This window comes from Anser cygnoides, chromosome 12 (genome assembly GCF_040182565.1).
Source record: "Anser cygnoides isolate HZ-2024a breed goose chromosome 12, Taihu_goose_T2T_genome, whole genome shotgun sequence".
NCBI classification, from domain to species: Eukaryota; Metazoa; Chordata; class Aves; order Anseriformes; family Anatidae; genus Anser; species Anser cygnoides.
This window is the reverse complement of record NC_089884.1, coordinates 14,139,852-14,155,036: the sequence shown is the minus strand read 5'-3', so window position 1 is coordinate 14,155,036 and position 15,185 is coordinate 14,139,852. Positions and strand designations below refer to the sequence as shown.

General features: G+C 46.4%; 1 protein-coding gene across 1 annotated transcript in view; it reads left to right on the top strand.

The window, feature by feature from the left end:
* NECAB2 (N-terminal EF-hand calcium binding protein 2) overlaps positions 1–15,185 on the top strand; it is a 58,881-nt gene that overhangs the window by 35,194 nt on the left and 8,502 nt on the right. The window contains exons 4-5 of the mRNA XM_067004689.1: positions 9,302–9,327; positions 11,243–11,340. Coding sequence (XP_066860790.1) covers positions 9,302–9,327; positions 11,243–11,340 — 124 coding nt within the window. The remainder of the gene's footprint in view (positions 1–9,301; positions 9,328–11,242; positions 11,341–15,185) is intronic.

The following is a 15,185-nucleotide window of genomic DNA, read 5'->3' as shown; positions in this document are numbered from 1 at the left end:
GTGCAGATGGGGTTATGGGAAGTCTGCAAGCTCCAAGCCACCTTACCAGTGTCTCCAGTGGGATTTCTTGTCTCAGAGTACTGACATATTGCTGTTGCACCCTTGGTGCTCAGTGTTTGCAGAGGGTGAAAAGTCCCACACCTGCCCCAAAGCCAGGACATCCCCCTTCTGTACGGGGAAGCTGGTGGATGTTCGTCCCCTCCTGCTGTCCCCATCCTCGCCAGTTATTTCAGCCAGCAGCAAAATGTGTTGCGTATTTCAATTGCTTTCGGAAACATTATATTCAAAAACCTGCTGCTGCTGAGAAGTGGTGATCAAGTGACATTTTCCTCTCCATGGCTAACAAAAGCAAGATGCTGCTCGGTGCTTTTTCATCGCTGGTGTTGGCTGCTGTGCCAGGTTTCAGCAGTGCTTTATGGGGAGCTGCCTGAAGATTAATGGGGTGGTAATGACACGGTACTGCTGATATCAATGCTACCAGAATTGCACAAATTATGTGTATAATATATAAACTTGTGCACACATATTTAAATATATATACATATGTGTATATATATATGATTTAGTGGCAGAATAGGGCTTTAGAAAACATTGGATTAGTTCTCACCTGGGAAACCCTGTTAGATTTGCAGTTATTTAGGCCTTTTGGTGCTCCCTGAGCTGCAGGGTGGTTGTAGGGCCCAGCCTCCAGGACAACAGTGTGTCCGTGCTGCATCGCACGCCTCTCATTGACCTGGCTCTGAGCAAGATGCCCTCAGCAGAAGTGCTGCGCATCCCCTCAGAGCTGCCCACCAGCCCTTGCAAAAGGAGGGGGAGGTCAGACGTGGTTGTTGACCAAACTCATTTAGTCGTCCTGGCAGGGGATTTTAAAAATTCCTTTTGTATCTCATATATTTTTCATCGCTGCAGAGGGCAACCCTTTGGGGAGAGATCTGCTTGCTGGAGCAGGACTTCTCTGATGAGCTGTACACATCCATTCACAAGGAGCCAGAACATGGCATTAGCATTCTGCTGCACTGTCATTTATTATCTCCTCGCTAGGCTTATAGCTATTCTTTTAATTGCTTTATTCCCCACGTCCCCCAAATGAGCTCTTCTCTCCAGTGGCAGGCACTAGAGAAGATGGGAGCATGCATGCAGTGTAATTAACAGATGCGGTGTCTCTTCTCACAAGCCCTTAGCAGCTTCCCCAGACTGTCAGTTTTCCTGGAGGGTTGGGACAGATGCAGAACCCAAACCAGTTGGGTTTTCCAGCACGTACCAAATTCCAGGTGTGGAACAGATGGGAAAATGCAATTGCATATAGAGCAGCATGATTTGGGGAGGCACCTTCTTCCTGCAGCACCCTCTGCCCCATAAACTGACCCCACACCTGCAGGACAAAAACCCACCACAGGGTACCAGGAGGAACCTGGAGAGCCGAAGCCACCTGAGATCTGGTCAGCCCCAGCTGGGACAGCTGCTCCACAGCTCATTTCAGGCTGAGTGAAGCAGAGCAAACGAGGAGGGACAAGTCTGTATCTCACTCACGGGTAATTGTGCAGGAGCTGATAACGTTGTGTTAGTGCTAATGAGCAGGAGCAGGCTGCCTCATGCACCTGTGACTTTCTGGTTACAGCTTTGTGCATGTAGCAGGTCACCGCAGCCCTCTCCTGCAAGACATTGAGGAGCAGGGGTGCCAGGAGCAGGGGTGCCAGGCGCTGGCTGGGCAGCTCCCTGAGCTCTGAAAACTTCTGCTTTGGGATGTGTATGAGAAATACGGTGTCCTGGTGGGGACAGAGATGAAGGCAAAGGAGCCCAAAATGTGTTCCTGAGTGTTAAGCAGGGAACAGCTTGCAAGGGAGCTTGGTGTGCACAAGGTAAAGCTGTGCTTGTGCTTCAGCTGATGGACAACCAGGGCAGAAAGGGAGCTTGGCATCACCACAGGGGCAGTCCTCACATGAACGTGAGGTTCCTGATGCATCCTTCCAGCACACAACCCTGGCCCAGACCTGGACAAACCCCTGTTGATAATCCTGCAGCCTGCATTGCTTCTGCTCCAGGAATTATTTTCCTCTGGTGGAAAGGGTCTGTTGTTACCACTTTGTTATGGATGCCACAGTCCCCTCCCATGCTCCCTGAGATGCTTTGCCTTCCCAAAACCTACATCAGGTCTGGTGTCCACTCAATAGAGTCCGTTGTGGGCGGGGAGGGTTTAGCAGCAGTGCTCTGCTGCTGCTGGTTTTCACCAGTCCTCTCAAATCTGAACAGAAAGTAGTTTTTGGGCAAGGAACAATGATGATTATGACTGAGTGTTTTTTCCTGTTTTTTCTTCTTCCCTCCCTAATCTTGACTGTTTGCATTGCAAACCTGATTCAGTGTGGCGGTGGCTTCATCTGGGAGCCGAAGCCCACATTACGGAGATGAATGTGCCCATTGGAACCAATGTAATTTCTGAATTTTGAATGTTCTCAATTAGCTCTCTGGGAAACAAACTACGGATCATGTAATCAGCTGAGATTTTGATTAACCTATTCAAGAGACAGTTCTAGTCCCTTCTGAAAGGGACGGAATGATTGCATGAAAATTATATGTCTGGCTCTAATTTCTGGCTCTCAGGAGCATGGACACTTAGTGAGGGTTGTGGAAAATGTTTTCTGAGCCCCAGGTCGTTCTTCTCTGTGACTACATCTTGCTTAGGCTACGTGATGCTGCACTTTTCCTTGAAGCAAAGAAACACTTGGTGCCAAAGCTGGTGCTCAGCAGCAGTGCTGGTGGAGCTACAAAGCATCTCGGTCTGTCGCCGTGGCTCTCTGGTGTTATCTTTTCATTTATTGCTCCATGAGCACACTTCTCAGATCGGCTCCAAGCTGCAGCAAAGAAAAAGTACTCTTAGAAAAAAAAAACCTCACTGGGAAGGTCATCAGGAGGAAGGGCAAAGCTGGAAAAAAAATACAGAAGCTCATGTAAGCAAACATCTGAGGATGTGTTCCCAGATGCTGTCCCCTGGTGCTTCCCTGCCAGCCTTTGTGCAGGATCCCCGAGGTAGGGGGGAGCTGGGCGCAGTGGGAGCGATGTGGCTGCAAAGGGTGAGGGTTGGGGAGGGTTTTTCTGAGCCAGCACCGGGAGGATTTTCACAGCCCAGGGGTTCCCAGCTGGAGCTGGGTCTTGGCTTCTTATTTTTTATATTGTGCAGGGCTGCTCTGCATCGGGCGTTTTCTTTCCTAGGGAACAGAACACCGCCTGGATCTTGCATTAAAAACACTAATGACGGAGATACCTAATTCCAACCAGCTGCTTGTGTCTGAGTCACGGAGGCATTCAAAGAGATTGTAGCTTTTTGGTGTAAGCTCCAGCCTCACAAACGTATCAGTGTGCTTTTTCTGAATGAGTAAATGTGCCCAGGGCACCGCGATCAAGCAGTGAAGGCGCCAGCTGCTGCTGGGTGGGCAGCGCAAGCTGTCTGTCCTGAGGCTGAGTTAGGGGAGAGGGGTTTCAGATCACTGATAAGCAGTAGGAGAACATATGAGAAATAAAGCTACGGGTAAAACGCAGGCAGAAGAGAGGAGGGATTTTTGTTTTTCTGTTCCTCTGCTAGCTGCCTGCCAGCAGCGTATCACCGACCCTGCACTCTGAAGCTTTTGAGTCCTTCCCCTCCTTTTTGGTGGGGACCAAGATGTGCACGAAGCCTACCAGGAGAGGGAAGCTGATTTCATTGTACCCCATGCTCTCAGTGCCTTAGCATTTGCTTCTGGCAGTTAGCACATCACTCGGCTTTGCTCACAGCAATTAGTTTTTCTGGTCTCTGGTGCAGCCCAGGATTACAGGGCGGCCAAATCCATCCTGAGCTGCTGTAAAGCAGAACCTTCCTCCAGCATGGACAGTGAGCTGGGTGCAAGAGAGAAAGAGTTGAAAGATTCAGGACAATTGTGTTTTATTATGAGCACAAGGCTGGAGACAGCCCCGCCGAGGAGAAGGTAGGGTGTTGGTGATGGATTGCTCAGGTGGCTGGCACTGAGTTAGTTACTTAACGAGACTTATATGTTACTCACCCAAATAAAACAAATCAGGTGAGCCCAGGCTTACGTATCAATCAGAAACAGGCAAAGAGTTATATGTTCCTTCATCCAAAATAAGTTGTTTCTGAGTGATTAATACCACTGGCAGTTTATGAAAAAAAAAAAAAGAAAAAAGAAAAAGAAGAAAAAAAGAGAGAGACCCTCTTTCCCCAAAAAGGGAAGACTATTTCTTTGCTTTTCTTTTAATGGCTTGGTTGGAAAATTGAGCTAAAAGAAAAAATGAGAAGATAAAGCATAAATAAGTAACCTGCTGTCACGGTGGGCACCGAAGGGCAGCGCTGGCTTTGTGGGTGCCCTCGGGTTCCCTGCAGCGGTGCGTGGTGGGGCGGTGATGGGGATGGTGAGACCTTTCCTTCCTGGTGCTTTTTGGGAGGTGAAGGGCTCGGTTTACAAACAGGCTGAGATGCAGGACACAGACTGAAGCTCTCCGTGGCTCTGGGGTGCCAAAACGAAGGAATCCGATGTCTCAATGAGACATTTGGGAACTGTCACAAAATTCACACTGTGGTCCAGAAGCAGAGCTGGAGGGAATACCCCAGAAGCTCATGGGTCCCTGCTTCACATCTGCCCTGTCCAGGCTCCTGTGCCCAGCGCTCTGCCAAAAAAATTGGAGAATAATCAGTAACTTAATCAATTGGAAGTGCCATCCCCACTAGAAGGTACTTGTAGACTGTGATTAAACCTGCCTTCTCTTAGCTTTGATCTACTGGTGGGCAGAGTGATATTTTCAAGATCAAGTCATCCACCCCAAAAAAAAAAAAGTTGAGGGTTTAGATGCAATTTATTAGGGATTTGGCACACACTGAGACTTGGAAAGGTTTAGTACTGTACTAAATGTCTGTTTTATTTAAGGTGATGACTGTGCTCAGGAACCAACTGTTGGATCAGGCTCAGTAAATCAGCGTGCAGTATTGATCTGTTTTTTCAGGCTATCAATTGCACGGTAAGCAGGCATTTTATTGTGTTGCCTTCCTCTTGCGCAGAGGTTTTATGAGCTCTTTGAGAGATTTGCTTTTGCAAGTGGGTGGTTAGAGGTTCTGGCCACCTGTGGCAAAGCGGAGACAGAAGTTGCTGGTTATTTTAAAGAGATCATGAAAAGACCTTGCGAAGGAAGCCCCGAGATGAGCAGCACTCTGTGGTTTCGTACAGGATGGTCTCTGCTTGGGCTTCACAGACTTTGGGGGGTTCAGATTCATGATTGGCACTTTCCAGAACATCCCACCTTTTGGCTAAAATCTTGATGTTCCTTTACAGAAGCAACAGGGAGGGAAAAGCAAAGCCTTAGAGCCCAGCTCGTCAGCAGCACCCAGCCCCTGTCTCTGGAGCTGTGCATCCAAGCACGGCTGGCAGCCTGACGTGACATATTGCACTTGCTGATGAATGAACAAACAAATGTCTGCTGCTCCGCAGGTGCCAGCTTGTTGCCCCTGCATTTTTTTAAAAGTGACATTTATTTCTCTTTCAACCGGCGAGAGCTCGAAAGCGTGCTTTCCGACAGCATCCAGAAATTTGTTTCATTTGCATCCATGCTTCAGTCTCTTTTCATGGTGCCCTTGATGATTGGAGCTGGGTGTTTTGTTCTGTCAGATAATTCGCAGCTGAACCAGCCTGGAAATGCACCAGCAGGTGGGAGTCCTTAAAATGACATGGCCATGGACAGGGAATGGGGCCGTGGTCTGCATGGACCCCGGGAAGGCACCAGCAATCCTTGCAGAAGACTTTTCCCTTTCCAGAACCCAGGATAACCCACAACACACCCAACCGTGATAGTTTTGAACTTCGGAGAGCCTCTTTAACAAGTTTAATAGCCTCTTCGCTTCATTTTTACGAGGTTTATTACTGCTACAAGCGAAATGTAATTGCACGGCAGGTCATTGTCTGCAGAAGACATCTTCCCATCACATCCGCAATTACTGCTGGTGGCGAGTGCTATGGCAACTGCCTCCAGGCGCTGTGCTGCGAGGTGGGACACCTGCATATGGCTCTAACAGGCTTTCTGGGCCAGGTCCAGGCTTTTTAGACCTGTTGCTCTCCAAAGAGTGCTGCCTAACTGTGGATTCAGCATCACCAAGAGTCCATTACTGGTTTGTATTCGATGCTAACCATCCCCCTATTTTTTCCCTCTCTTTTTCTCCCTCTCTCTTCTTTCCCATCAAAGCTGGAATAGCCTTCATAACACACAAATTTTAATGCTCTGAGGCATTAACACTGCCCCAAACTGAACTCACCACCAGATGCTGGTGAGCAGCTCTGCTTGTACAGCCTCTCCCCTGGGCTGCCCAGTGGCCCTAAGCCAGGTGGCACTTTGCTGTGTGTCTGTCCCCACCAGCAACACCTGTGGGCAGGAGGAGAAGTGTTGGTGGGCTGATCTTCTCTGTCATGCCAGAAGGTCCCCTCCAGGAGCATCTTTGTTGGTGCTGAAACAGGGTACATGCAATGCTTTCAGCCGGATTTTGGCAGCAACAGCCATCTTTGCTCAGCAGGGGAGGTTTTCAGCATGAGTTAGGTTGTTTAAGGTGAGTGGACAGGTGAAGGGGGTGCTTTAACAGGTCTCGGGAAGGATTTAGCAGAGTTATCCAGAAGTGTCAGATGATGGGCTTGGAAAGTTGCTTGGAATTGAAGTTATTTAGCTCCTGGCTGGCACCCAGGATTTGGTATTTCTGTTGCTCCGCCTGGAATAATTTCTATTTCTTCGGGGTTTGTGTAAAAACGTTTCTTTGCATTCAGAAACTCGTGGCCAAGGGTGGCCATCTGTGACCTCCTAGGACACATCTGGATGTACCTTTTCCAATTCTGAGGTGTTGAGACAACTCAGTGATGCTGGGACTAGGAGGTGTATCATCGGATATAGCAATACTTTCCTGCTGCACATGTTGTTCTTTGGTCTCTCCTAAATAAGAATCAGATTTGCAGGTGGTGAACACTAGAGGATAATTTGTTTCCACACTCATTTGAAGACTTGCAGCACACCCAAAGCTGTGAATTGAAGATGGAAATAAAAGCAGGCCGTGATTTCATAAAATCTCCATTTTCAGTACCGGTGAAGCAGCTAAGCCATGTGGCTGCTGATGCAACCCTTTCATCTGCCCAAGTAAAAGGGTTTTTATCTTCAGCAGAAGATGCTCAGGTGTTGAGAGGAGTCTGAGCAGCCTATCCCTGTGGCTATTTGCATGAGAAATGTGCTGGGAAGATGAGACTTTGATGTATTTGCAACTTATGAATTCCCATTCTGCTTCTGATTGTGCTGCCCGTTCGGGGAGCCTGGCACGTCTTTCTGCTGGCTGAGCTGAAACTGAGGAAGGGAGGAGTATCACAGTTTAGGGACTTTTCCTTTTCTTTGAAATAGCAGTAGGGAAAACTGTCTCCTTACTGCCAGTACATTCATCTGGTCAAATTATCACAGCACATTTAAGTGGAGGCGTGTGGGAAGCAATAAACACTCCCTTTTGTGGCCAAATTAATTTACGGCTTGGATTTTTTTCAGGAGATGCTCGAGGCTGGCAGCTGAGCTCTCGGGTTTGCCTCCTATTTCCATTGGAGAAATTAGGTCCCATGGACAGAGAGCTTCTCCCAGGTACAGGTCTGCTTTGGAAAGAGACCTCAAAGGGTGGACATCCCCCTGATCTTGGGGGTGCAAGGCTGCAGTTTCTCTGCAGCTTGCTGCTCCTTGCTGCAGTTTCTCTGGTTGGAAAATGGAGGAAAAAGCCTGAAACCAGACTTAGGTTTTCCTGATTTTCTGTTTCAATGAAAGAAAGACTTTTGTTTTGGAATGGAAGCAGATAGAGGTGGCCTACAGTGTGGGGGAAAAGCTGTGTGACACACAAGTTTTTAATGATTTCATTTGAAGCTCTACTTGAATGTTATTATATTTGGCTTAGTTAGTTGGGTTATGGCTTCAATAAGTTCTTTAATTAGTCATACTATCAATGTCAGAAGGCTTAAAATTCAAAGCAGATTCCCAGCCAAGTGTTCTGGTAGCTGAGAAAGATTTTTTTTTTTTTTCTTCTGTAAAGAGCGAGAACAACTTGTTGTGGTTTTTATCTTTTTAGCTTGTTGGGGTTTCACCAGGCTTTAAACCCAGATCCTGAGTATTTGCATCCTAAAACATCCTTGTGGCGTAGCTGGGGGACTTTTAGTTACTGAAGCATTAAACTACAGGAGCACCTTGTAAATCTGCAGAGCATTGCAGGGCTCATGTTGGTGATAAATCCCCCAATACAGCAACCAGGATGGGGCTGTGATGGTCCTGGTGTGTGCGCTCCTAGGGGATGGAAACGCCCTGGGGAATGCCATGGGCCATGCTCAAGCACCCATTGATTTCTCCTTCGTTGAAGTATTACCATATATTTAAAATCTGCAGTAATTTCTTTAATTAGGTTTATTCTTAATGCAAGATTGCTTAAAATTAAAAGCAGCTTCTTGGCCAACTTAACATTCAAGCACAATTAAGTTAAATAATATGATGGCAGGAGGCAAGGAAGTAAAAGGCCATTTTTGGAAGCAGGAGATAATTATTGCAATGTAAAACAGCGGGGGATGGAATAATAGATATTTTTTTCACAGTAACATGCTCCAGTTTGGGACATGTGGTTTGCTGGGGGAGAGTTTGAGCCCACGGAGGGTGGGAAGAACCCAGACACATCACTCCAGGAAGATTTCAGGAGGCTGCGGCTAACGAGAGCAGGATTTAGAGCATCTCTTTCCATAATCCACTTATGTTGACAGGTCAGAGCAGGGATGAGTTAGAGCTAGCTTCCCAGGATGTAAATGGATTGATAAAATATAATTCTATTACGAGATCGTTCCAGGCACCTCAGCAGCCTGAGTGGCATAAATAATTGTGTGGGAATCGGAGGCGCAAATAGATTGCAGCTAATCTTTATTTCCCAAGGAGGCTGTCTGTTGAGATGTCATTAGGTGAGCTAAATGCTCCGATATTAAGTAACTGTGCCCTGGATGGGAGCTGGGCACGGCCCCGCCGCTGCTCTGTAGGGGCAGGATCAGGAGAATTGATCATTTAGAAAAGTAAAACTGGCAATTTTTCTTTCCAAGCACATGGGACTGCGGGACCAGTCTGCTACCAGTGGCTTTAGTTTAGCAGACTGGGGCCAGACTACGTTGATCCATTTCTATGCTCAACCCCAAAGAAATCCTGAGTGCACCCCTTATCTGTCCTGTACCTTAAATTCTTCTCTCTCTCTTTTTTCCTGCTTCCTTCCCTGCCTCATCCTCCCCTCTTCCAGCAACGTGGACACCAAGGAGCTGTGTGGTGAGTACAGCCCTTCACGTGGGCACGGTGTTTTGGAAGGATGCTTGAAAACTCTTAAAAAGCAGTATCAACTCCTGTCTCAGTGGGATAAACAGCTTCTTAGTCTGGACCAGAAGTTTAAAAAATAAATATGTTTTTGTGTGAGAGTTGCAAATAATGGAGAAATTGGGACTCAGCACTGCCTCTGCCACCTCCCTTATTCAGCAGGAAAGTTGGGAATGCTTCCCTTCGCTTTCTTGCAGCACGAATGGGGTCAGAGCTGAGCACAGCACCTGGATCGCACTCAATAACAAGATAGGTTTCATTTCTGGCAATGTCACGGCTTCCAGCTCCACTCTAAACTTCAATAAACCAGAGTCCCTTCGTAGCAGCAATAAGGTGTTTATCTTTAGGCAAACCTCTGCGTTTCACAGCAGGCTGCCAAATGCACAGAGCATCTCTGGTGCACCTCCCACGGCTCACAAATTAAAGACTGAAAAGAAAACCTGTAATAACATTTTGTCCCACACCTCCATTGGAAGGGGGTCGTTTCCCACAGGGATTGCTCAGGGGCCATTGCCTGCCATTTCTGATTCACTTGCTATTCTTCTAAGAATTATTTTAAGTATAAAACCTCATTTTGGCAACAATGGAAGCTGTGGGCTCTCTCTCGGATTTGTCTGTGAGTTGTGTAGCTCCTTACCCCAACAGAGCTCCTTGGTCACAGGGCAGCTTGCAGAACTGAACGTGCCTAGAAAACACAAGTGGTGTTACCAAATTGTACATGACACCCTCCAATTTAAATAAAATACACTGATATTGGGTGCAACAAGTTGACCAGCAACCTGAACTGGGCTTTGGGAAGGGGAGAAGCACCTTGGCTCCTGGTGGGCTTTGCTGGGGAGAGGTGGGCTGAGGAACTGGGGTCTCCTCGCTGCCCACGGATGGGTAGGAGCCATGAGCAACAAGGTGGAAGATGGAAAGATCTGACTTCAGATGTTCGTGCCAGTAAATAAAGCTAAAGCTGTATAATTGCATATTGGAAGGTTGAAAAAGTCGACACCCTTCTCCTCCCACAGTGGTGGTGGTCTCAAGAGCCGCGCCCTGCCAACAGAATCTCATTTCTCCTAAAATGTATGGGCACAGCTTTTTATTTCAGGACTTTTGGAAAGGGTTTTCCTCTGCCTCTAAGATCTATTTTTTTTTTTTCCCAAGTAAACTACTAATAAGAAGAACAACAAAAATAAACACACTGCAGTGAGAATGAGCTGTTTGGCTTGTAGAGGAACAGCAAACAGCTGCTGTCAGTCAAGTTGTGACATTCCTGTCTCTGCCAAAATCTCCTTCCCCTCGGATATGTTCTAGGGCTGTAAATAGTATAGGCACTGCTAATTAAGCCAAGAGAACCTAATTAGTGGGATCATTTTCTGCAGTTTATTTCTTGTTGCCTTCAGGAGAGATGTCACCTCAGTCTGAGTCTTCAGTCTGGGTGCCAAGGAGCAGCTCTAGTGGCTTCTAAGGAACAGCTTTTAGCAGTACTTGTGTCAATCACACCAGAAGTGGTTAACTCGGCAGCCACGCTGCCAGCTTATTGCACACCCCGCTGCTGTGCTTCACTGCTCACTATTTCCATCACAGATGTTGGGTTTTGGCACCCTAGCTTGCCCACGAAACCACGCCAGGGCTAAAATGGGTGGTGGAGCCACTGCCTGCATGGGGACACACCGTGCAGCCTGTGGTTGTGCGCTAAGACACACACAGGGGAGGATGTGGGGAAAGACGTAAGGCTAGAGGCTGAGCTGTGGTGAATCTGGCTGATATTTGGCCTGAAATCAGTCTTTGATTTCCCCTTCCATCAATAAAGACTGCCATGCCACACAGACATGAAGTGTTGTTACATCAGCCATTCTCATCATGTCCCTCTTCATTTCCCCAGACTATTTTGCTGATCATATGGGAGACTATGAAGATGTCTTGGCCTCACTGGAGACCCTGAACCTCTCCATCCTGAAGGCGATGGACTACACCAAGCGGGTGAGTCCTAACTCTGCCTCGTGCCCCATGGGCTCAGAGCAGTCAGTGCAAATATTACGCTAACAGAGCAAATAGATCCAGATGTCTTCAGCCTGTTCAGCAGTCTCCTTGTGCGGTTGCATTTCCATGGTAAGTAGATCATTGCAGAAACACGATGACGGTAGAAATTTTGCATTAACTGTGGGAAAAGTCTTGAGAGTCTTGGCCAGATTGTGAAAGCAAGGTGCAAAGTGCACGTGCAGCAGATGGTGGCAGAGAGGCGTTGTGGCAGAGCTCTGGAGGATCTCAGCACCCCTCCTAAGCCTGGAAAATGGTCTTGGCTGTGTCAGGGATTATAAAGCTGCCATTAAGTAGAGCTTCTGGGTTAGGAGGCATCCTGAGTTCCAGAAATAAGGTTGTTCAGATACTCATATTCACATAACATGAACATTACATGTATTTGTATAACTTAGAAACTAGAAGGCTGTATGTTTGAAGGACCAGGGGTTAAAGAAAAAGGGCTGCTTGTACATGCAAGCACAAAACCAGAGACAAAATGACGTGTACACTCTGATCGCCATGGCTTCATAAAAAAGCCACCAAATACCTTAATGATACTGTAAATAATGGACTACTAGAAAACAGCACACACCAAGAAGCATATTGAAGTTTGTTTATCTGAGCTGCTGTGCCAAATAAACATCCCCACTGAGAAGCGAACCATTCATTTGGTGTCTTACCCCGAGGAGAAACGTATTTATGGAGCCCCCATTCTTTGAAACAATTTTCCTGTGCTTTCCCTATCATTTAATAAAATAACTGGGATGTATCAGTGATATTTTGCTGCCTCAGAATCATTAGTTCTTCCCCTCCTTCCACTCCCAAGCATATTTGCATCATTCATTAGTGCCACCACCAGAGACAAGCAGCCTTCCTCTTCACTGATGAGTGGTAATTCAGCGCACTGAGAATTGAGCCAAGTGACGAGGATTTGCTTTTTCCAAGCACCATTCAGTGCTTCCAGATTCAATTCCAGGCTTCCTCCAAGCAATCCAGATTGAAATCTCCCTTCCATTTATCTTTGAAGCTCAAGGAAAAACTCAGATTGCTCCACTTTAAAGATGTGGTAATGATAAGAAGTTTTAGGAGTTAATAACCAGAGGGGAGAAAAATTTGCTGTTTCTCATTCGGAGTAAAGAATCTGATTTCTTTGCTTTATTGAAATCCATCCATTTGAATATTTGTGTGGGGGGCAGAATAGGAAAGGAAGATCTGTATTCCGTTTGTTAATGTCTTCCTATAATAAACTGAAGGCAAAAGTTTTTGACCAAGCACTGATCTGTCTGAAATATTTGTGATTTTTTATCAGACATCATAAGAAAATTTTAAAAAAAAAAAAAAGAGAGAGAGAAAGAGTACAGCTTTAACAGTTTCCCCCCCCCCCTTTTTTTTTTCCTAATTAAGTTGCTAACTCTGCTCATGCATCATTTATATTCATTATTAGCAAATTTTCTGGCAGTCGGATCTGATACACTATTTTAAACACATGTTAACATGCTAATAGACATCTCAGTAATTCATGATGCTTTCCACCATCGCTTTTGAATGAGTTTAATATATATGACTAATTCTTCCCAGCCTTTTCCAACAGGTGGATGTCTCATCCCCTCTTTATAAATTAGGATCTGAGCATAAGTGTATCAACTTGCTTAAGAGATCTGTAGCAGAACCTTATTCATAATCCCAGTCCACTGCCTTCATAAAATTCATCCTTCTCCCTCCTTGACTCAGTAACTTGTGGCAGGATTCATCTGCCTTAATTTGTGGTGTTTGGAAGTTATCTGCCTAAACCTGAGCCGGTCATCCCCATCATGGTCTTGTAGATTGGGAGAGAGAAATGGGGAGGTCTCTGACCCACTTGAGGCTGGCGTGAAGCCTCCTTGGAGGAGTTCTCCTCCTGTGGCTCTGAAGGATGCTACTCTCAGATGCAGTCGTCTCACTTCTCAATGTCTAAAGCCAGGGGAGAGGAGTGCTGCCCCCGCACCTCCTCATCACCTTTAGTTAATCAAGCCATGAGCTCTGCTGTTCCTCACCGCCCAGCAGGCTTTTGGCAAGGAAGCAAATGGAGCGAGAACCCTTCAGAAAAAGGAACTGGCAAATACGGATTTCACCGAAAGGATCAGCCCCTGCTGTGGTTTTGTGAACAGAGTGGTACAAAGTTTATCAATGAATTATTTAGAAAACAGGTGCTTTGTTCAAAGAAAGAACTGAAGAAAAATAAAAATAAAAGGAAAATAAAAGGAAAATAAGCTCTTTTAGGTGGTAGTGAAACTCACCTTCAGTATTCAGATCAGATAGACTTCCAGGCAGCATCACTGCATCCTGACAACTTTAATTACATACATCACCTTGATTCTGGAGGCTTATTTATAGAAACATTCAAGACTGTAGGGACTTTTTAACAGCCCCCACCTCCCTCTAAAGCCCTTTAGTTGCAAACTTCGCAGGGTAACTCTTTCACAAGCGTGCAGCCCGACCCCTGCAAGCAGCAGATGCCTGCTGGAGCTATGCCCAAGAGGTGCTTGTGTGCGGGTGGTGACTGCATGCAACTCAGCATGCAGGTTTATTACTGTAGATATGTGGTTTCTCGGCTCTTAGAGCCTGAGGACCAGCAAATTCCAGCTGTAAATCCCCGCTGTGCTGTCAGGCAATCTCCAGGTTAGTGCTGTAGAGGTATGGAGCTGGTACAACATGCTCCCGCTCCTCCAAATGAAAATAAACATTTCTTCAGCTGAAGAAAATGACTGATCTTTTGGGAATGGTCCTTATTCACTTCTTCTCTCTCCCTGTTTTAAAAAAAAAAAAAGTACTTTGCAAATGATAAATGAAACCTGGCTGCCTTTTGTGTTGCCTTTCTGATGAGAGGTGCCTTGTGCTCTCCGGAGGGGCCGGATAACCGTGGCATTTAATTGCTGTTTGTATTTCTCACCTTAAAAGACAACTGATTATTTCTTGTTCATAAAAAGAAAAAGCAGCAATTATCTCATGCTGGAGGAGCTCATAAAGTATCAGCAGTAATTAGATTCGGTGGTGGAAGGTCTCATATGACAAAACAAAATCTGTCATCGTAATTATTTTCCAATACAGCACTGCCCGTGCTGCCTTCAAATGACTGTGCAAAATACAGTTAAATTGGAAAGAAGGGAAATGAACTTTCTGTGCCTAAAAAAAGCCGGTGGCAGGATATGTTCTCATATAACCCCCGGTGAACATTTCATCGTGCAGTCGGTAAATAAGAAAACCAGTGCGACCAGGGAGGAGGCGATTTGGTGTGGGATGAGGCACAGGACTGGAGCTGGGGTGATTTAATGCACTGGGGGCTGGAAATATGGCCAAGCATTGATACGTCACACACCTCTCTTCTCAGGGTGGCACATGTTTTGTGGACAGGCATTGTACCCAAACGAGCTGCAAACACCTTTTCCCACAAGAATCCCTATTTAGATGGGAGAATTTGTGAATCATGAAGGGAAAACTGAAGCTGCTCTGAGCATGCTGGCTGCAGTACCAGCTGACGATGCTCCAGCAGCTATAGGGACCTCAGGTATATATGTATGTGAGGGTGAAGAGGTTTCCAAACATTATTTATGAGTTAAATTATTGCGCCCTTCTTGCCTCTGCCTTAGGACGTGTCAGCACAGCACCCATCCCGTGCCAAACCCTGCTGCCTTTCTGCTGGATATTTCCACTTTGAAGGTCACGGTGGTGTTTCCCCACTTCTTTTGGGCAGCTTTTCCTTGGACAGGTCTTTATGCTGTGTGTTGGATGCAGTCAATAAGTTCAGGAGCAGTGCTCGAAGAGATGTG